The sequence below is a fragment of the Ornithodoros turicata genome, chromosome 6 (assembly GCF_037126465.1).
Source record: "Ornithodoros turicata isolate Travis chromosome 6, ASM3712646v1, whole genome shotgun sequence".
In the NCBI taxonomy this organism is placed as follows: domain Eukaryota; kingdom Metazoa; phylum Arthropoda; class Arachnida; order Ixodida; family Argasidae; genus Ornithodoros; species Ornithodoros turicata.
Window position 1 is genome coordinate 29903609 of NC_088206.1, and position 23308 is coordinate 29926916.

The 23308-nt window shown below is 43.1% G+C and overlaps 1 protein-coding gene across 2 annotated transcripts; it reads left to right on the plus strand.

Moving 5' to 3' along the window:
- The first annotated feature begins 4100 nt into the window (after window positions 1-4100).
- LOC135396501 (XK-related protein 4-like) lies at window positions 4101-21926 on the plus strand. Of its 2 annotated transcripts, XM_064627512.1 has the most exons (6): window positions 4101-4703; window positions 7164-7369; window positions 11340-11625; window positions 15021-15252; window positions 15891-16122; window positions 20728-21926. In XM_064627512.1, exons 1-5 carry the CDS (start codon window positions 4336-4338, stop codon window positions 16089-16091), a joined length of 1293 nt encoding a protein of 430 aa, XP_064483582.1. In that variant the 5' UTR covers window positions 4101-4335; the 3' UTR covers window positions 16092-16122; window positions 20728-21926. The 2 variants fall into 2 exon arrangements, with proteins under 2 accessions (XP_064483582.1, XP_064483581.1); XM_064627511.1 differs by having other exon boundaries at window positions 15891-21926.
- The last annotated feature ends 1382 nt before the right edge of the window (window positions 21927-23308 follow it).

The window sequence follows — 23308 nt, forward strand, 5'->3', positions numbered from 1 at the left end:
GTAGGTTTCTTTGTCACAAATCAAACCAAGGCACAAAACAATACCAATACATGAAAAAAGGTAACAATCGTGGTCTCATTATGACGTAATACCGAACTTGTGCGTGAAGGTAATTCAAAGAAATGAATGTGGCACTTGCTTCCGCAGAGAACACCGTGTACCATGCTAGCAGTGCATGCAAAGAAGCGCTCGAGTGCTCGCACATATATTGATGACAACACTACTTGTGCAGTGTAACGTGTTCTTTCAAGCATATTATGCACTCAAACTGTATTTGCCGCCGGGTAAAATGCAAGTGTGCTCGATTGAACGTCGGAAGAGCGATCAAGCAACCTGCATCCAGTGCTCGTTTTGGGCAAAACACTTCATAATGGTCAACTAAATATACAGAATGGACGCCTATTTATTCCTCAATAAAGAGTGACTCACCTGTATAAATTTAGGCCCTGTAACCTTGCCAGTACGGTTGGTACGGCCGTAATTGCAAGAAGTTGCCATGATCGCTGCGGCGACTGTTGTGGGCACCGTAAGATGGCGGCCGGTTTCTTCACGCTCGCGCTCCCTATCCGCGATCCAGCCTTTTACAATCGAGATCAGTGGTTTGGGCAGGCATTCTGCATAATAGAGGAGGCGCTGGTGTAGCACGAAAGACTGTGGCAAGAGTGATAGTGTCATTCCCTCTCCCCAATAACAGTGCCGTGTATGCCAAAGGGAGTCTGGCCATTAGGAGGAGCCTAAAAAAGAGGCTCGACCTATCAATCAAACCAGAGGCGGAGAGTTTTCATTTTCCCGGAGGGGGCAAGGGTGCACCGCGAAGTAAGTACTAAGGCTGGGGGGGGGGGGGGGGGGAGAGATATGTTTATTAAGAAAAAAAAAGAAAGGAAAGGTAAGCCAGATGAATGTCGGCTTGTTATTAAAAAAAAGTGAAAGTGGGAAGTCAAAAAAGGAAAAGAAAATAAGAAAACGAAAAGAAGGAAAGAAAAGGAAAAGAAAAATGAAGAACACAAAACTAAAGCTGAAGAATCACACACTCTGGCGGGATCCTATTATGTATGCAGAACTGGTATAAAAATAAGAGGAAGGAAGAACAGAAAAAAAAAGAAAGAAACAAAACAGAGAGAACGTAAACAGTGAACATGTGCACAACTGAAGGCATTACGCCTTTGAAAACTGAGTGCCAAAAGAACAAAATGTATTGAATACTCGGTGTTTGACCCGAAATGCGCGCAATATAATGAATATGGTCAATGAAATGGAGCAGCGGGAGTTGAACTCGCTCCCAACGAATATGCGTTCCGAAGATCCTACCGTTACATATCACTGGCAGCTGCTGGTACCTTTTCGACTGCTTTGTTTCATTGATCTGATTGCTTTGGGCGAAATTCAGGCTATGTGTTGTGTCATCCTCTGTGTTTCTTCGCCTCACCTTCTACTGTGATAATGAGTATGGTGGGCGGATACATATTTTACAAACTGCAAGATGCATTTTGGGTTGGTGCCTCTTCGCTTTTTTGGCCTGGGCGCGCCGAGCCCCAAAGGTTGGTGTCAGTCTCTTACCAGGACTTTCCGGGGGAGGCGGCGCCCCCCCTAGTTCATGTTCCGGGGGGGCAAGGGCCCCCGCGCCCCCCCCCCCCCCCCCCGCAGTCGGCGCCTATGAATCAAACGTAGGCGCATTTCATTGGTTGCCGTTTTCCATGGGAGCTGCCATGACACCAAATTTTCTCCAAAATGGATGATGGTTCTTGGAACGGCGAAGCGGAGATTTCGTGACAAAAAAAATTCACAGACTACTTTAATTTCATAGTGTGAGTATATATCACCATGTACGCATCTGCAAAATCAGCTTCAACTTTCGCTCCGCCATCATTATTTACGTGAAAATGGGATGTTTCGTCGCTATAACGTTAGGCCTAGTTAAGATCGTGATACCAGGAAAATAGCAAGAAAGACGACCCTTATACGTAGGATTTTGCATTATAATTGCATTTTATTTATACATACATCTTTGCTCCTTTTTGATTCAATGTACTTACATTACGTGATATAAAACTTCCTACCGGCCGTCGTCTGCTACGAAGGCGCGGTTGTACCGCAATCCTGGCCAATCACTTCTGCCAGCAACGATTTCTGCTATTCTGAGCCTTCCCAACATGCCTCTCACCGTGCAGATGGCGTTGATAAAAGTGGGCGCAAAATCCGTCGTTTTGGTCTGTCACCAGTGATATCCGTTTCAATACAAATCCATCAATTTTCTCCAAAATGGTAGCGCCCAGTAAATAAGGGTGATGTATAAGTATTAGATGGATGTAACAATAGACAACTGTATTTCGACCTGTGATTGGCTAAATACCTCACAAAGCGGGTGGAGCCTCAGGTATAGGCAGGTCCCATTAATGGCCAGACTCCCTTTGGCATACACGGCACTGCCCAATAATAGGGAGCCTCCATGTGCGTCCCCTTTTCAGGGAGGCGACAACTCCGTCGTCTGATACGAGCGCCGGCACCTTGACTCCCACATCGCATTGGGCGTCAGCGGCGGGGTTGCGTTTTTCTCGATTTTTCGCGACAGGAAGGGGGTAAAAGCAGAATGAAGGATACTAGCGTAGCAAAACTGTCATATATGCTAGTAGAGCTGGTCATGGGTTGTAAAATATGTTGTTAATGCTTTGTAACGTTTGTCTAAACTCGTCACTGCACCTGCACACACGGTCGCGTCTCGACCAGCGAATTACAATAGTAAATATGGGAATGTGTATAGACAACAGAAATATGTTAATTGCAAGCAGATTTTATTATAACATCTCATTCAAGTGCAACGCCAGCTGCCGTTGTGCTTGAAAACGACGGTTTTACCGACATGCTCCTGTCGCAACTGCACCCTTAATCGCAGTTGTACAAATTTGCCCACGATTACATGACATAGTTCTTCTTTGTGTTGGTTACAAGTCGGAAGATTATTGTCCACGTTATTATGAATAAAAGACGAATGCCTCTTCACATTTGTACGAAGAAACGTGTAGCACATTTCTCACTCTGCCCGAACTATACCGAGGATCCATTGCACCACGTACGTGTTCACGAAAGCTTGTTGTGGCTTTGCGGAAATTTAACGCAATTTAATTTACTTTAACGTAAATGACCACTGAGCTTCCAGAATACACGGTACACGCTGCAAAGGTGCTTGCTTACCTCGCACACGCACCAGCTCCTTGTTGCTTCCCATTCTGCTCTCTTTACTTGCGCGAGCGAAACATCTTTCCGCTTTTTTAGATGCTGGGAAGCGATACAAAAGCCCACCTTTCCGAGAGTGATTGGCACACTTGGGCACACTGCACCCTGGCATTTCGCTGCACGACGAGCAACGCGCTCTGCAGATCTCCACGCACGCCTGTCTTCGTCCACCAACGAATGTATTTGCTCAATGAAGTAGGAACTACTCAAACAAGAGCGAACGCCGGTTCGCGACCTAGCTCTTTAGGCGACAGATCAACGACCCCATGACAGCCATACAGAGATGAACTGAGCCCTAGCAATGGTTCATAGAAATAGAGAAAAGAAAAAAGGAGCTCTTTCATGCGTAAATTCCGATGCAAAAGAACTGTGACCCGAACGCGGTACACGCAGAAAAAAATCTCTGGAACTCTGGTATTACCCGAGAAAATGACTCGTGGAACGACCAATTTCAGCAGTCATAGAGGAAGTTCTGACACGCTTGTTGCACGCGGGATTTAAAATTCCGGAGGGATGAGTTGCGATATTTGTTCCCAAAACGTACAATTACGCTAAGACACCAAAGAAATGCAATCACTTGCGTGTGTATGTGCCGGATGGCCGCTCGAACGCGCAAAATGCACAGCCGGCAATGGGCAGCGCGTAGCAAGTTGGGAGTCAAAATGCGCGCTCCGCGGAAGGGCGAGGAGGAAAGGCAGCGTTGGCACGGTTAAAGGGTGTCTCCTCCCTGAAAAGCGGAGAAGCCGCAGCCACCCATGGAGGCTCCCTACCCAATAATAGAGGGGCTTTACCCAATAATGCTATGTGGCGCTTGCAGTGGCCACTACCGTAACTATCCCATGACCCGGCTCTCCCATAGGCGACCGCGATCGGACTACGATCAGTACCCAACTGTGGATCCAACAGCATCCAAGTCAAGCGCAGCTCATGGGTCATGGAGGATGGTGGGAGTCAGCGTCAGAACTGGTGCTCAAGTCTCAAGGTGCTTGAATACAGTGATCGCTGCGCGGTATAACAAATGTGTGCGGCGAATCTAGGTTATTTGGGATGCCGCACGGCCTGTTGCCTTGATGGCCGTTTCACTTTTAAGTGTACTGCGGCACAATGAGGGAAGAAACGGAGGAACCAGAGCACGTCTGCACGCCGGTGGCTACACCGAAGAAGCAAGGCACACGAAGGCAGTTCCGTAGCTACACGCTCCTCGATGGGATGGCAGTTCTCTGGTCGGTAGGCAGCTTCCTCTTTGACACAGGGTCAGACATTTGGGTGGCCTACCGGCATTACAAAGACGGGAGTATCTGGTACTTTGGATTGACGTTAGCATTTATCCTGGTGCCGGCGTTTATAATGATGGGCTTCAGTTTCCGTTGGTATCTGCTGGACTTAAAATTGAGACCTGATAGCTATCCGTCCAAAACACAGTGGTGTGTGCGCACTGTGTTCCACATCCTTCAGCTTGGGCCCATAGTGAGGTAAGCAATGTGCATCTCTCCTAGATGTACAGGATACCCAGATGTAAACTTTACAGTTGTTTTAGTGCCTTCAATTTTCCACACCTTTTGACGGTGAAAATTCGCACAAAGGCGAGTGTTCAGCTTTAACTAGGAAGACCTGACACAGCGACAAGTATAGTTTCCCAGCTATAGGTGGGGTGCATTGACGTGCGCCGGTTCACCAGAAAGAGGGAAAAAGCACGGGTAAAGCTATGGTGTGACGTCATATGCACGCCACCTATATGTATTTCTATGGGCAATGCCATTCAAGAACCTCTCTATATGGCACGTCTGGAGTACATAAGCTGCAAGGCGATTCTTCGCTGTCTGCAAACTACAACAGCATGAAAAAAATAAGAGGAAGTTAACTGCCCCACCTGTGGGTCCTCGTGGAAGCACAAGCTGCCTTTGACTCGGCACAAGTGCAACGTTTGTGCAACACTTGACTGTTGGATTGGAAAATTTGCTGCAGAAGAACAGCACTACGAAGCAGACGACATAAATAGGGTTGTTGTGCAATATGAGGCTTGTTGACAACAGCTGTCTTTGATTGGGCTGCACTTTGTGAACAAGTTCCAATGCATTCCGAGCTCCCGCAGTGGATCTAGAGGAGGGGCAGCCTTTGCACTACACTCGATCATTCAAGTGGAAAAAGTGCTGTAGGAGTTCAGCACGAGTTGAAAAATATGCTGCACCTCCTCCGAAGTCTGTGCAATGTTTTGTGCACCATGGAGCATACAACGTTAATGGGCAGCTGTGGTTGTTGGCAATGTCTTAGTATGGGCCTGGTGCATAGTGGCAATCAGTTTTATTAAAATGAGCCTGTTTTTGCTCCTCGAGTCTATTGATATGACAACAGTCGCTAAAAGAGTTGCGATGTAGTGCAGATGTCTGTGAGAAACGATCTGACGCTTACGCTTTTCCATTCGATTGGGCTCTAGTGTACTCTGCACGAGGGCAGCACCTGTTGTGCACTTTGTTTGCGCTCCTTTACACTACCCTTTGCACCTTTTGGTGAATCTAATGCAGCTAATATTTTATCATCGATCTGTTGTATACTAGCAATCAGTTTTGTTGGGAGGGGCCCAACGAATCAATTGCAGTCTTGTTGCACCAGTCAATTAATAACGCAACAGTCACTCAAAACTTGCGACAAAATTGATGACGGCTACACTTGGCAAATGTCGTGGCCGGCAGTGGTATTGCCCATAGAGCTACATGGTGCTTAGAAATTAAAATCATCATTGCTGCTTGATTTCATAGCAAGGCCCCTAGAGGTTTCAATGTAAAATGCATTCTTGTACTACTTAAGGGAATTTTTGTGTTATTGTATCACACATGTAACACGTCCACTATTGGGTATTAAAATGTTGAAACAGTCTTTTTGACCCAGGCAGGATTGAGCCAGGGTCCAGGAGCCGTCCTCGGTAGCTCAGTCGGTAACGTGTTGGTTGCTGAGCTCAAGATCGTGGGTTCAATCCCGGCTAAGGACAATAGCAATGTGGGGGAGGGAAACATTGCTTCCAGCACTGTGTGCACGTCAAAAGAACCCCAGGTGGTCGAAAATTATCAGCAGTCCTACCTCGCGGCATGTGAAGCATTTCGCCACGCAAGTAGATTGACTCACCTTACGTATAAATCTACTTCCAATGAGGCACATGACGTCACGCGCAGCCTTTGCACGCCTTGGAGCCACGTGACATGGGAGAGCACGGGGATGAGTCACGGGCGTCTTACCGCGGGCCGAATGAGGCAGCAGCGCGTGTTTTTGCAATTTTCTCTCGTAATTGCAGGCATACCGCAACAACTCACGGCATGCCTTCTTACTGTGACTCCAGTGTGGCAATATGTTTTCCACTGTCGCGTGACCAAACATGACGTCACTGCACCAGCCTTATTAGGGTCTGTGGATTTTGAAATGAAATGCTTTAGCACAGAGCTACGTCGGACAAGGCACTGTGCATTTGGGACTCAGTAGGTCTCAAGTGTGTTTTCCTTTAGTTCATGGAACTGGTGATGTCATTGGTTAGACGTTCGCCTACATAGCAGCCCACAGGACGCACCAAGCTACTTCACACGACATGGTAGGACCATACGTGCTCTTCGCAGTGGGAATGGCCATATTGTATGGTTTGATGAAGTGAACAGTATCCCGAGTCTACTTGCATGTGTAAGGGAGGTTGCTGTGGTACATCGTAGCAACCCCCATAGAATGCACTTCACATTTGAAGCTGCAAAATATTATAAAAGCTGAAAGTCTCACCGTCACGACATGTACAAAGATAACAGGAATTATAGAAACAACTGTAAAGTTTATGTCTGAATGTCTCGCACATCACTTTCAACTAGAAAGCTAGTTTCATAAGCACCAGGAACGCATGTCGACAAATGCCATTACAAGTATTGCAGTGAAGCGATAGTAAACTCATTGCAACACAGATATCTGGACACACTCATCTATGGTCTCAAGAGCAACTTGAACAAAGCTGAGCAGCAGGAACTGTACAGACGCAGTGCCGAAGAAGATGTAGATGCCACCATGCTGCGCCTCTTTGAGTGTTTCATGGAAGCAACGCCACAGCTTATTTTGCAGATCTGCATTCTTGCCAGGGATTATCCACACCAAGAGGAGGATTTTTGGACAGGTACGATAAATCGAGAAGTAAACGACTGGTAGTGAATGATGCTTCGGTTGAAATGATGCCTTTGAAGTCATTTTGTTCCTTTACAGTTGTGTGTGTGTGTAAGGTGTAAGCCAGTGGCTGATTGTTATAACGCTTAAAGCTCAGCTCCATTATGCGGTTACTTTGCACGTGGATCTATGTGGCAGTTTTAAAGGAGCAATGAACTGACATTTAGGAAGAAAGATGAGGAGTCTATCTACATTAAGTTTTCTCTGAATGATGTTTTATGGCTGCATAATCAATTCTGCAAAACTGCCCTGCAAAATCAGTTGTTTGCCCAGCAGTGGCTGGTTTTAAGCACTCTGCTCTTTCTGCAAGTTTCATAATTGCCTTCGCAAACTCTTCTTTTGTTTACGTTCGTATTTCTCAAAAGAAAAGGGTTTCATTGGTTACATATCAGCAAAATTTAGGCTTGTTACCAAAGTGTTTTCAAAAGACATGTACAGTCATGTCTTTCTTATTCAGAATTAATTTAACTGGATAACTTGCCTTTTGCCTTGCCAAGAACTTTGCCTTGCCTCCTTTTGTACAAAAAAATCTTGGCATAGTTCAATCCCCATTTAACTGCACCCAGTTATGCGGAATCTGGACATATTCTGCCAGGAACTTTCTGAGCATTCTCAAGGAATACAACCCAATAATCCAGACACGTCCTACCTCACCTAGTCCGATTTCCAAAGGTGTATTCATGAGCTCTTCCCAGATTTCGTATGTAGAAAGCCATTCCATTGCTGGAATCACCGAGGCCACAGCGTGTACCACATTGCGACCCAGGGATCGGAACCGAAACTGAACCTGAACCAAAAACTGCTAAAAACTCATATTTTTTGCTGAACCAAATGGTCAGACAACTGAATACCCAGTTTTCTAGTATTAAAGATATAATCCAGCAATAAAAAACACGACACAGGGATGAAGGACGTCATGCTTGCTGGACTGTCAACAGGAAACTTTGAAACAGATTGAATAGAAAAACAACAGCCAGTTGTCTGGCCATTGGTTATCAGTGAGCAACAGATGATTCACAACTAGAGGAGTTCACAATTTTCGCAGCCTTTGAGATTCAATTCTAGGTTAGAATTTAGTTTTTATCTTATGCTCACCTAGTCTTTTGTTTAAGCATTTTGATGTTCGTCCAGTGTAAATGAAGCCACGTGTTAGATGAATCTAATACACTATACTTCATGCGCATGGAAAAATTGTTTCAGTATTGTGATCTTAGGGGAAATCTTTCCGGGAACTGCACCGCAAACCAGACTTAGATAGAGGGGTGAGCTGTCCTAGATCACACCTATTTTTAGAAAGAAGTCTCGCGTCATGCTTGCTAAAGACTGCCTTTAGGTTGCCAGCTTACCTTCATTTACATATACTACTGTTCTATCTGTCGAACACAGATATTTGCCAAGGCAGTTCGGGTGTAGGGTTCATGTTACACGGCAGTACTTGTTTGTCCAGGAATTTTCTTTCTGTGCAGCTAGTCCAGGGAACGAAGTTTCCAAATAAATGTAACATGACTCTAGAGTACGGAACAGGCCTTATAAGGAGAGCAAGAAGCTGAACAGAATGTGACCTGGGTGTCACAGGTCATCACTCCCATTCCCTTGTTTTCCTGGGTCCATGCTAGGCAGCACCCAGTGAATCATTAGATCAGAAGCAGCCTAATGCGCAAATGCAAGCCCTTGTTGTCATTTGGGTGGGGCCCAGCTCAAACAAACGTATCGGGAGTGCATGCTAGGTCATGGCAAGCAGTACTTGCCCAATGTTAAGATTGATTTGTTAAAACCATTGAACTATCTTAACAATTTTGCACCTGTCAGAATAGTGCCTGAATGACTTGGAAATATACAGTACATGTAGCTGTTTTAAAATTGTGTGTCAATTTCAGCTCATTTAAGTTGACAAAACAATCTTGCAGCAGGACACGCATATCTCAATTTCTGTATGCAATGCATGAGAGGATTGCGTGTTGGTTTCAGAGAATAAACTGAGCCAGTCTTGGGTAGTAACATGTAACTGTAAGTAGTAGTTATGGCTTTCGGTTCACGTAACTGTAATATGTAACCGTAACTGAGTTATCCATCTATGGCAATATGTTCCTCGAGTCAGTTCTCTGGCATCATTTTTTAGAGTCTTCAAATGTCCTGCTGTTATTCCCAACCAGGAGGTTTGTCATCATAGGAATCATCACCAGGAATTTTGTCACGCATCCAGGGTGGCCTTAGGCTTGCCCTAGGATATCAAGAGTGTATCAATGTGGGAAAGACATGAAAAACCAAGAATTATTGGAGTATTTTGATGTAACTGGAGAAGTCAGGGGACTAAGTTGCTAGAAAGCAGCTGAAGTTAGAGTCACTAAATAGTGGTACAGAGTATCGCATTCCTCTCCTGCGCCGGAGCCGCCGTTTGGTGTCCCCGATTGGGCTGATTGTGTCACATGGTTTCTCCTTCCACCAGCGTGTTTGAGCGGCCATGCCGGGACTATCAGTTCGCCAATGCGGAAAGCTCAGTGGCAGAAAAGTGGGGCAGCCTCATTAGTGACTGTTAAATAAAAACTAACAAAGGTTATAAATGAGGCACAGTATGAGGTCTCCCTACAAAAAATAAGAAAAAAGGAAAATAATTGGTTCTCTTAAACAGTAAGTGGAAACATGTAGTGTTTTTATTCTGTTTATTTGAATTCAATAAATGATCCATATTATTCAATTATACAATAAATTATCCATTTTATGAATGATCTGTATCAAAATGTAGGAGCTGGCGCCTCGTTCCCTATGTCTTAGTCGGAGAATTTGCTTGAAATGGTCAGTGAAAAACTGTAACAGTAAGGAATTTGAAGGCTTGAGTTTGGTAGTCGCCTGGAATCCTTTCTTTATAACATGATATAACCATGCTTGGACAGTACAAGCGGTAAAATAATTTTTTGTTTCATTTATTTGAGCAAGTTACTTTAATGTGGTAACTGTACATTTCTGTACTGTAACAAGTTACATTAAAAAAACTAATTGTAATTAGTTACATTCAAACAACTAATTATAACTCAGTTACTATTTTTGCAGCCTATCTGTAACTGTAACTTCCTTTCTTTTTAGTAACCTACTCATGACTGAACTGGGCACAGCTGTGCTGTCCAGTGATCCAGAGGAATCAGGGTAGAAGAATTACCCAAAGACATCTTTTTCTGTTTTTGGAAATCCCCTTTGTGCTTTGGGTAACCGACCTTTTGTGATAGTAGCTGTGGAGTTAGAAAAAGAGCTTAGACTGGGCGGACAACTCCTCTATAATAATTGTGACTTTCTAATTGCTTAGGACTGCACTGGAATTTTCAAGCTCGTCTTGCACACAGGAATAGAAAAGAAGCCAAAACAGAAATGGCATTTAAAATTGGATAAATCAGTGCCTTTGGGAATACATGATGCATTTTTGTCTAACTTAATTGAACTGCTTCCCAAAAGAGAAGCAGCATGCAGATAATCAATAATCTTGGAATGCATACCAAGGCTAGCATGAAATATTTATACAAAATGAAGGCTACAAAGTAGTATCTCACCAGTTCCAGGCGAGCATCAGGAAGCCTCCACTGCTTATGAGAACCTGTTGCAGAACTTCCTGATGCCTTTATTGCATTTGTGTGCAATGCATGTACAATGCAGTGTGCAACCAGTCAGGAAATATGGGAATGCAGATAATATTTTAAAATGTGACAGGAGCTAATGGGTGCGGGTAAAAGACAAATCGAAATGGCATTTTGTGAATTTTGCATTAGTCTGTAGGTCACACATTCGTTGAGTTTGAGACAAAGCATACCATGAGATTGCAGGTTGTGTTACACCTGTGAGTGCAGGTTGTGTTACACCTTTTCAAGTGTAAGGAATGTGACACTTACAACCTACCAGTTCACTTGTGTCATTTTGTTGAACTGCGTTAATTGCAGTGGTGGCCCAGAATGTGTCCATTGTGACGTCCCTGGTATCTGTGGCATGGTCCTTGGCATCTTACAACAAGGCCCTGCGGCTGGTCATAGAAGACAAGAGCAAAATGCGGTGGAGAGGTGCCATTCTGTACTTCATGTGGCGGCTGTGCGTCATCGCTCCTAGAGTGCTGGCCCTGGGTCTCTTTGCCTCCCTTTTCCCCATGTACATGTTTCTCGTGTGTGCCGTCCGATGGCTGCTCATGTCTGCTTGGATTATTTCCATGAAAACACATTTCTATGACAACAGGTAGGCACTAGCATGCTAATGAGATAGTTGAATTAGAAAAGTGTCTTTGTCAAGCAGAAGCTTCATTCACGCCAAAATGGTTACAGAAAATGTGTAGTGGACTGAACTAACAAGTTAAATGAGTAAATAAGAAACTACTACCAACTTTGTACAAACTCAAGCGCAATGAATGATTATCTAAGACGCGTATGGAAAGTATGTGTAAGGTTACAACATGAAAGTCAGAATGAAAAGGAACGTGTTGATCTATCTATGGTCTGTGTTGATGGGGGTTGCTACTCACTAGCATTAATTTTGGAAATGCGACCTGTTCAGGGACGGCACAAAGGAGGCACGCTGCCTTAGACAGATATTCACAGTCAGCTTGCTGAATGAGTGGTTGCTGCAAAACAGGAAGTGAGGTATAGTGGTATATACATAGGTATAGTGGTATCCTCTTGCAAGGATAGGGGTGTACATATACCAGTAGCAACACTACTATGGCTGGGTGGATAAAAGCATCTGCTTGTTGATGGTTACTCCAAGGTTGTGCTGAAGACTGGGAGGTAGTTGGTTCAAACCCTACCACTGGTTGTGCTGTTTGAGGTTTTCCCTGGGATTTCCGGCAGACTTTCCAGACAAATGTCAGCACAGTTCCTGCTGAAGTCAGCCCAGGTTGCATACTAAACTCCCCAAACCATACTTTGACAGTCTTGCCCAAGGGTCATTTATATATGCTTATTTAAATAGGCTGACTCATTGGTAAACAAACAGCTATTGCTACATAGCATACCATCATTCAGGCAAGGTGATCCCAACATGGCCATTCAAGGCTGCACTGTCTCCACTACATTGTGCAAATATGGTCGTGCTGAATCTTAGAATACACGCTCTTAACATGGTAGTGTAGAGACCTTATATGACGATGATGTTGCAAATACTGTATAGTGCATGCAAGATACTCTTAGTATTTCAGGTCACGGAAAACCTCTAATTTTTTTTTATTTGGGCAGTAGTCTTTTGAGGAACATCCACAGTCACAATAATGATACAGGTGCAAAGTGACATGCATATTTCATAACCACTCATTGACTGTTAACAACTACATTTTCCAGTCTTATGCAGTAGCGTATCTGCTAAGCATATCACCTGTATCGCACTGTAATTTACATAAACGTAGGGTAGCCAGCATTGGGCCGTGTCAGAGTTTCTTTTGTGCAGAAAAATGGACATTTTCTGGATGCAAATTCAAAAGTCTACATTTTCTCATTTTTGCATGCATAATTCTCTGCAACCCTTGTTACCCACATAATTGTGAAATTTCGTTTTGGAAGACTATTGGAAATAGAGTAAAATAGAAAAGAAAGGCAAACGTGTGAGCATGAAATTCTGTTCCCACTTTGATGCATGCTTTCTCTGGTTGCATTTGGTCCTGAGCACCACTTGACCCAATATTTGAGTGCTCATGCATTTGATATACATATCATTAATGTAAGTTCTTCAGGTGTTGGGCCAAACAAGGAAAGATTTGGCCGCATTTTAGAAAAATACAGGCTTTATTCAACTCTCAGTCAGAGAGACCTACTTCGATTTCATTTATATTTTGCTAACTTGTAATCTTTTTGTAACCATTTGTAACCTTTTTGTAAGTACAAAAAACAAAAAAGATACTATGATTCTACTACTTATCATAAGGCAGGCTGTTGGTAGCATGTTCTTTACTCTTTAGCTGGCAATAGGTTGCGACAGTGTCTTTTGCGTGTATGTTGGAAAAGCTACTAAGAAAGTACAAAGTAATTTTCTGGAAGTCATTATCATGCTACCAATAGAGCATGTTAGAAGTGCAAGGGTGCAGGTGAGCTGTTACATTGTAAAACGACGAGAAAACCTGAGACAAGGAACAGAAAATAACAACACTGCATGTTCTCAAACTCAGCAACCCATTTAATGACACAAACACCTACACTCCCAATAACCTCCTGATGGGTGGAAAGGGGGAAACAGAGGGGATGCTAACACAATTGCCTCTGGACCTAATCTCCTTGAATTCGGCTAAGACATGCCCAAACAGGTCACGCACCTTTTCCAAAACACAGGTCCCGCATGTTTCCCGCTATTCCAAGAGACCTGTGTTTTGGAAAAGGTGTGTGACCCATTTGGGCAACTCTTAGCCGAGTTGAAGGAGATTCAGGGCCGTATTCCCAAACCACCCGCAACTTCGCCCTAAGGGCGCCCGTAGCCCAGGGACCCTTGAGGGCGAACATCCCCTCAGGGCAGCATGCGTTTCTCAAACGTAAACGTGCACGCGCTCAGCGAAGGGCTGGCCATCGGGAGGCTCGAAGGGGATTCGGCCCGATTCCTCGTAGAACGAAGCAGAAGCGCATGCGCACGACCGCGCTTCATTTCCGCTTCCGACGGCTGTCGTCTGCTACTTTGGTATCTGCTGGCGTTTGTCTTGCAAACTTCATGTCAGTATTGTGTTCAGATGTTGTATAACTGTTGGGTATTGCGAATATGAATTGTACCCATCTCATCATCGTCTCTTTATGTGTGTATATGTGTTGCGCTAAAATGGCAAGATTGTAACAATCACTGGATGGGCGGACAAGGGAAGCCACGATTGTCCATGCCCTCTTGATGTTGAGACGTTGGTATAATGCACAGACGACTTCGATAAGCAGTATCTTTCTTTGAATTCATATTCGTCGTACCGCTCAAGATGGTTTTTCCCATTCCCGAATTCGTCGTACTGTCGGCATAAAACCGTTATCGAATCGCTCGACGCGATTCATGAATGAAATCGCACATGTCCTCCATGTTTGTTTCGAGGCGACCGTCCCTCAGGGAGCGTACAGGGAGCTCGCGAGCTTGCTTGGCTGGCGCGCGCCCTTAGGGCGCCCATTGCACATACGGGCGCTTTGGGAAACGAAATTCTCCTCCCTCAGGGCCGGCGCTTACATAGGGAGCCCTCAGGGTTGTTTGGGAATACGGGGGTAAGTCCAGAGGCAATTGTGTTAGCATCCCCTCTGTTTCCCCCTTTCCACCCATCAGGAGGTTATTGGGAGTGTAGGTGTTTGTGTTATTAGATGGGTTGCTGAGTTTGAGAGAACGTGAGAATGTGCAGTGTTGTTATTTTCTGTTCCTTGTCTCAGGTTTTATCGTCGTTTTACAATAGAGCATGTGCCAGATAAAGTATACCATTTTCTCATGCATTGTGTGTAGTGAAAAATACGTAAACTAAGTGCTGTAGGCAGAGGGCCCTGTAATGTTCCTGGAGTCTTTTTAAGTGCTCCTGTAATGTTAATGGAAAAGCCTTAAAACGAGTTCCACTGACATTTTGAACAGGTACTGCTTTCCTCCTGTAAGGTTTTTGTGCCTCAGTTGTAAAAGGACTTAAAAAATCTTTCAACTCTCAGGGTGGAAGAGCTGCTGTACAACCTGGTCCTCGGTGTTGTGTTCATCTTCTGTTACTTGAACCCAGTGGACACACCTACACGACACCGCTTTGCCATCTTTTATGTGGCCACCTTCCTTGAGAACAGCATATTACTGAGCCTCTTCTATGTGTACAGTGAGCCAGACATCTGGTACAAACTTCCTGCTGTGCTAGGTGCAACTCTCAGCTTTGGCATGGGAATCACATTTATGGTAAGGAATCATATTAAAGTATCAAGTGCTAGCATAGCCATTTTCAGACCTAAGAAAAATTAAAGCTTTCCAGAAAGGGTTGTATTGTTGTGAGGGATTGCAGAATATCTGCTTGTTACTTTAATGGCACTATTGTCCACTCATTGTGTACTTTGCCATAATACCAACAAAGGCCACTCTATGAAAGGGGGGTGATATCCAGGAATTTTCGCGTGTTGCTTGGGGTGATCGCTTTGACCAACCATTCCATGCAATAACATCACAATGATGTTATATATGTATTCGATAGAAAACTTAAGCTCCGAGGCAAATGAAGTGAGGGTATGGACTAAGCACTCAGGTGGAACAGTGGAACAATGATATTGTCAATGTACCTATGGACAAACAATTTGCTATCAGCATTACGGGACATGAAAAGACGTATTACCCATAATGATGATTTCCTGTAATCCCTGTAATTCAACCTGAATGCTTGGTCAATACCCCACTTTATTTGCCCTGGAACTCTTGTTTTCTATCTGCTAACCCTATTAATCATACTATAACAATCGTGTTGACACACACATAAATTTGGGTATAACTACCAGCAACACAGATACTCCTCACTTCTTTCAGTTTTTTTATGCATTTATTTCCAGGTGATCTATTACTTATTGCTCCACCCAACCGGTGATATTCCCGTAATACGGAAGCGATGTCAAAACAGTGCTCGAAGAAAGCCTGGAAGGACACCTACCTCATCTTCTAGCCTGGAGAATTCTGCAAAGGTGTCACAATGGGTGCAGTTGCCTCAAGAAGAGGAAAAGTCATCACACCAGAGAGCCTTCCTGTTAACATAACATTTTTTTAATGGGTGCTGCTGGCAGTGAGGTATGCATATATATTGTGATTTCACAAAACGAGCTCGAACAATGAGACCTGTGCATATTACGTATGTGTAATCTTTGCATATGGAATATAATTCACTGTACCCTTGGGTATGACAAGGGTGGAAACATTACTGTGTAGGCTTCACTAAGTCAGAAAAAGAAGCCCAAGAAAGTGCTACAATATTTGCGTTTTTGTACAATAAGTGTGGTAGTTTCCAAGAGCACTTCCAGAGATTGTCTGTGATTTCCATGTAGCAATGCAAGTGTTAATCTATTGAAATATGTGCGAGAAAGGTCAAATGCATTTTAATTTATATACAGTACAAATTAGGAACATCTCAGCTGATTTTAATTAATAATAATTGAGAGTAGATTACACGTAACCCCATTTGCCGATTTTGTTGCATTCTTAGGCACTGACTTGCATGTGATACCTTCATGCCATAGTAATAAAAATGAGTAAAAGTGAATAAAGTATGAACCAGTTATTTTACACAGGGGAAAGTTCTCAAATGTGTTTTAATGAAACCTATAGACTCACTAAAAGCATAATGAGGAATAGCCATTTACAACTGCACTCACTTTGCATACTTCAGGTTTTCCCATCCATTTTAGTCCAAGTGCTATCTGAATTAGTCCAGGTGCCATCTGAAATAATCTGAGCTCCATTCGATTTAATCCGGGCGCCATCTGAAAAGATCCAGATGCCATTTAATTTAATCCGGGTGCCATCTGAATTAATCCATGGTGTTTTTAAGCACTATAACCATGTACTTACACGAGGGACATCCCCGCAGAATATTCTACAGACATGTAGTGGAAGGAAAAGTAAAAAGCTGCTGACAGGACTTAAATTCTGCTGCGTCTTATGTTGAGCATTCGCACGGCGCCGAGATATCGAATGTTAAAGCAGAAGCATAACAGACGACACCATTGGTCATGTCGTCTGCTACAGAATATCTTCTGAGTGAGCTGCAGGATATTCCACACGGTTAGAAGAGCAGGAATGACTCCCATGGCAGACGACACCACTGGTACTGTCGTCTGCTACAGAATATCTGCTGACCAGAACTGCGGGATATTTCGCGCGGTTAGGATAGCGTGAAAAGGCATGGCTCACATAGCAGACGACACCACTTGTTGTGTCGTCTGCTACAGAACGTCTCCTCACTGAGCTGCAAGATATGCCACGCAGTTAGCAGAGCACAAAATGCATGACTCACATAGCAGACACCATTGGTCCTGTCGTCTGCTACGGAATATCTTGTGACTAAGCTGCGGGATGTCTTTCCGTGCTCTTCAAAACGCAGAGAATATCCTACTGCAGAGTCACAAGATATTCCTTCGCAGACGACAGGAACAGTGGTGTCGTCTACTATGAACATCATGCCTTTTCGCGTTCTGCTAACCGCGCGGAATATCCTGCAGTTCAGTCAGAAGATATTCTGTAGCAGACGACAGCACCAGTGGTGTCGTCTGCTATGTGTGTGCTGGCTTTTCGTGTTCTTCTGACCGCGTGGAATATCCTGCAGTTCAGTCAGAAGATATCCTGTAGCAGAGGACAGCACCAGTTGTGTCGTTTGCTATGTGAGTCATGCCTTTCCGCGCTCTTCTAACCGCGCGGGATATCCAACTGTTCAGTCAGAAGATATTGTGTAGCAGACGACAGCACCAGTGCCGTTGTTTGCTATACTTCTGCTCCAACTCCCAATATTTCAGCGTCGTGCGAATGATCCACATAAGACACGGCACACCTTCAGTTCCATCAGCAGTTTCCTTTTTACTTTTTCTTCCACTAGAATACTCTACAAAGATGTCCCCGTGTGAACACATGGCTATAGCGCTTAGAACCACCATGGATTAATTCAGATGGCACCCGGATTACATTGCATAGCATCTCGATTTTTTCAGATGGCACTTGGACTAAAATGGACGGGAAAACCTGTAGTAAGCAGACAGAGTGCACTGTGCAGAATGTCTCAGTTTTATTGTTGTTTGGAGCACTGAGAGCACATGTGGCTACTGGTGGCGGAGCACCCTGAGGCAGCTGTTACAATGAATATGCAACTCCATTCCCCACCTTTTATTTAAAAATATGCCAACATTTAAATCCTGTGGTGGCATTGTGTTTTTTTTTTTTTTTTTCCTTTTTAGACAGTGTAGGCTGCAGCCATGGAGCCTAGAGCAAGCAGTGACCTCTGAATGGCATGCCTTTAATGTCGTGTTGGCCATGGGCGTATGAAAAATTAAGCCTCTGAACCTAATCAAGTTTGCTTTACAACCATTTTTGTGATGCCACCCATATTTGAGTTACAAGAAACTAGCTGTTAGTGATGTTTGAAGTGATAAGTGTAGTATGATATATTTTTGGGCTATGGTAACATGGCAACGGTTTCTGTAGTACCTACTTTGTTATTCAAAATAATTATCTTGAAGCTTGTTGTGAAACCTTCCACTTCCTGCAAAGTTTTTTTTTTATGTGCATTATCGAATACATACTGCCTGTGGGATATGGTCAGGCAACACTACAACATTCTGGTCACACAGCTACTGGCTGTGCCAGAGTCAGCTAATGCTGTTCACAGTCATAGGAGGGATACAAACCTGCCAGCATTGCTCGCTCCTGTCTACAAAAGGCCTTGCTTTTCTTTCCTTTCCTTTCTTTCACAATGTTGCAAAACTGCAGTCTTTTTTCTTGGCAATGATACTTTCGACGCTGACGCAATCGCCTCTTGTGGCTGCCATTGTTTCTGCAAGTTCCAGACATAAACGTACACATATGGTTGAAGAATGCAAAGTTTCTTGCTCAGAAGATATGTGTTTCCCTCAGAAATGCGTGCAAGAGGTATGAGGGGAGAGTCACTGTTGCTGAAATAGTTTTTAATCATATTGCTGTGCTAGGGTTCACACTTTCTGCTGCAATGTTGTACCATGTTCTAGTCCACATTATTATAGTTTCTCATTGTAACATTTCTAGCTCAAAACCAGTAATAGCCAGTAAGTACGGTAACTTATCCATTCTTCCTACAGTAGCAAAGTAAAAGAAATTAACACTGCCATTGTAGCTTGTCATGTCCTGAATGAGAAAGTTTGATCATTGTACATAAATGTGTTAAAATTTTATTCGGACATATTTTCATAACAAAAGTTTTGGGTTGCAGACAGGTGTATTAGAAGGTGTTGCAGAAGCTGACCACAACAATGAGATAGAATATCAAAACTTTTCTTTTTTTTTTTTTTTTTTTTTTGTCGGCAGCACATGGCGCTATGAAACAAATGTGAAAGTAAACACGAAATCATGAGAAAAAATAACTCATTATGACCTAGAATTGCCTATTTTTGTTACTTCCAAGTACAAAATCCAACATTCGGTGAAGGTTGATTGAAACAGAATCCTCGGGTCTGGAGCCACTCATGTTTTGAACAGAAGCCATTGTGCTACCTGAAATCGTTTAGTAGCATTAATAATCCATAGACAGCGGTGGCACTTCCTTGAGTTTGAGGAAGCGGAGAACGAAACACACACAAAACACAAGAAGTGGACAGGACATGTTTTGTACATTTCATTCTTCGCTTCTTCAAACTCAAGGAAATGCCACCATAGTCTACACCACTTACACCAGCTTACTTGCCTCCTCCTGCTGATAGTTCATGTTCTTCAATATTCCCTCTTTCTTACACCAGGCCCGTATTTTGTGTATGGGTGGAATTCAACTCCTGGTTGGAAATAAGTTTACCACCCCTGATCTATAGTTTGCCACCCCTGAGGTCTAGCCTCACCTGTATGTTTTGTTTTTGATAAGAAGCACATACATATCATCACGTCTTATACAAATAATCCTGTCACTTTGTCGTTCTTTCTTCGTCTTTTGGTGTGCTCTGTTTTTCCTTTCTTTCACTGTAGGTAATTGGAGTAGATTTATATGTAAGGACGGGTTTTTTTCCTGTATTGGGTGTTGTTGCTATCACGGTCCCAATTTTGTGTGTGTTTTTAATTTGTTATTTGAGAAACAAAAGTTAACAACCCTTAAGAAAACGCTGGAGCACTGTGCTTGATATGGGTTGTAAAGTACTGTAGTTTTGCTTGCCCATAGTCCTGAGACTGTTGCAAATGCCAGAGTGAAAATGTTTCAATGTTATTCCTCTGCAGTAACGAGCGTGAGCTCTTTCAGTTTGTGTCAAACTTTTTATCTATGCAGTACGCAGCATACAGTAGTTCCATCGATACTGTTTTACAACCAGCCAGCAATAAATCATTTATCTAAATACATTTGAGAACTGCACCCACAACACTAACAATGACCTTACTACCAAGTAATCATAGGAGGAACCTGGTGGCACATCCAGAGCACGCACATACCAGCCTCTTAGTGGATCTAGTCGAACCAGGTTCCTCCTTATATTCTCGCCTTATTGTTAGGAATTCTGTTCAAGTGTGTATTGTGTGTTAAAAAAAACAGTGCAATGAAATCTAGTGTTTAAAAGTGTGCCAATAGCGGTTACAGCTACGTCAGTTAAGTCACTAAAGGCCACCGTTGTAGTAATTAGCTAGTGTTTCAATTTCGTGATATTTAGTCTAGTCTGTGATATTTATTGCTTTGTTTAGTTTTCTGTAGGGGAGCACTGTCCATGTTGGGTATATACCTTGCTAAAAGCTGAAGTGTTGCAACCAGAGCACCAACCTGGCACAAGCAATAGAGCTGCACTTGACACCTCATCAGCATGCACATTTAGTCCGTGAGATAGACAACAGCACTGGCTTCAGCTTGTGAGTGGCTATATTTGTGCAAATAATACAGAGTTTCTAATTCATGCAACTCGCAGCAGACATAAACTATTTACGCATCACTCAAAACTATCTCCTTTATACATGTGTCCTTTTTTTCTATAAGGGATATCCTCATTCTCAAACGAAGAAGTACTTTTCACAACGGACGGAGTAGCTTGTCTTACCAAGGTCTAAATAAAAATTCTGAGGGCAGGCTGTTTTCTAGACTGTGTTAGTAAATAAATGAGGTTGGTGCATGTTCATTCATTAGCCTATTCATTTCTAATAATGCGACGATGTTGCTAAGTTAACTTATTTGCATGTTTCACCACACCTCTGAGCCATAGCGGTTGTGACATGAATGTTAGCAACTATGGGTTAAACGTGTATGCAGTAGCAAGCCATGTTCCAGTTGTTGCCTGACAGGGAGCTTTACCTGGTATGTACTATGTGTGTGGTCGTAATCTAGAGGTTGTGGCAGTGAGATGTGTTTACATAGTGAGATGTCTTGACATGGCATTGTAGCATCCTCACGCACTGTAGAGCATTTTGCATGAAAGTGATAATTGACTTGCCGTGTCGAAATGCTGTTCCTACTTGCTTGAGGTCTTCGAACTTTTGTTTTTGGCAATTTGACTTTTGTGTTTGGCATTTTTTAAAATGACTTTTCTTTTCAACCCTAGATTTTTAGAGCATATTTCAGAGAGTGTGCACTGAGTTCTGGAATCAAAGAAGCTGGGTAGAAGATTTGTAGCTCCATTTTCGAGTGAATGGAGAACATTGGCAGTCCCCTTGTGTGTGTCGGAGCTGCCTTGCTTTTAAGGCGTTCCATGTTTTCCCTTTTATAGTGCCGATATACCTTCGAGTGATGCTTATGTACCTCAGGAATGTTAGACAATTGTTGTGTAATTTCATACTGGGTTTCGATTGGGGTGTGTTCAGTAATTGCTCAATTGCTAATTGGGGTGTATTGGGGTGTATTCACTAATTGCTCAAACACAAAATGGCTTACAGCAAATGAAATACTTCCATTCAATCGTTGGTTTGTTGTCTTGCCTTGCAACAGTCAAACTCAACACAAAGTCTGGTTTTATGCTTTAATTTGTGCAGAAAAAAAAGAAAGAAAACTGTTGGGGCCTTGCTATACCATAGGGGAACTAGTACGAGTGTAATTTCTCAACTACCAGTATTTTTGTGGGCAATACCATTGAACAACCACCTGCATCAGGTACATTTTTGCTAGGGCATGCCTTGATACTTCCATCCTGGTGCACCATAATTTTCAAGCTCCCACTAGTGCTGGCTGTGAGCTGCACCAAAATCAAAGATAATGAAAATTTGCTTGCATCTATAGTGGGACATATGGACATACATGAAAGCGTACCTAGCTGACGCTGTGTCCTGAGAGTTTTGTGTGGTATTGCCCATAGATGTACATGTAGCTAGCAAACCAGACTCGTCCTCATTGCTTTATGACATAACCAGAGCCCAAGTTTTTGCTGTTTAAATTAAAGCAGAAAACTTGGCATTTCTCAAAGCCTCAATATTGTAAGCTGCACAAAGATTGCAGGAAGTATGGAAACAACTGTAAACCTTGGGCACCCTGTATTTCCCAGCACAAATGTATTGTTTTCGGAACGGTTTTATATCCGATCAATGACATATGCCTCTCACAGAGAGAGCAAGTTTGTTGGTGTCAGATGGCTATGATAACTCTGTATGTCATAGTAAGTAATTTATAAAAGCAAATGTTCAGAGGAACGATGTTCACCTGTGTTGCATTCCGTTACACGCTTCACACTTCATTTGTCATTGCTTTGCAACATGCTCTTATGTTTTACGCATCTAACGTGATTTGAAATCTTTTTTCACTGGTATGCCTCTTTATGATTGATGACAACTACTTCCCATTGCTTGTATCATGCAACTTCTGATCCACTTCCTACCATTCGCACTACTGTTAACTTTCAGTTGTGCATTATTCAGTTTGCAATATATGCTTTCCTCCTGTTGGCATCACCCGACGTGATGACCACGATTACGATAAGATCGCGTGGGATGACGTACCACTACCACCGAGTTGTCATAATTTCAAGATACGTAGTCAACCTTGTCTTCTCTATTTTTTTTTTTTTTCGATACAGATTTTTCATTAAAAAACTAGAAGGGCTATAGACATCCTGTTTTCACTTCTATCATCTCTGGGCCGGTGGGCGTTCTTGGCCATCTGTTGCTCAACCGTCGAATGACTAATTACCTAAAAATTGGTAATGAACTTTTTAATTATAAAAGCTATGAAGTTGTCCCAATGAGAACATCTATTCCCTTCGGTCACCTGATATTGAAGCCGTTTTCAGAACAAAAATCGGTTAGATAGATCGTCCGCAAAAAATTCATGAAGAAACATCATTTTTTTCTT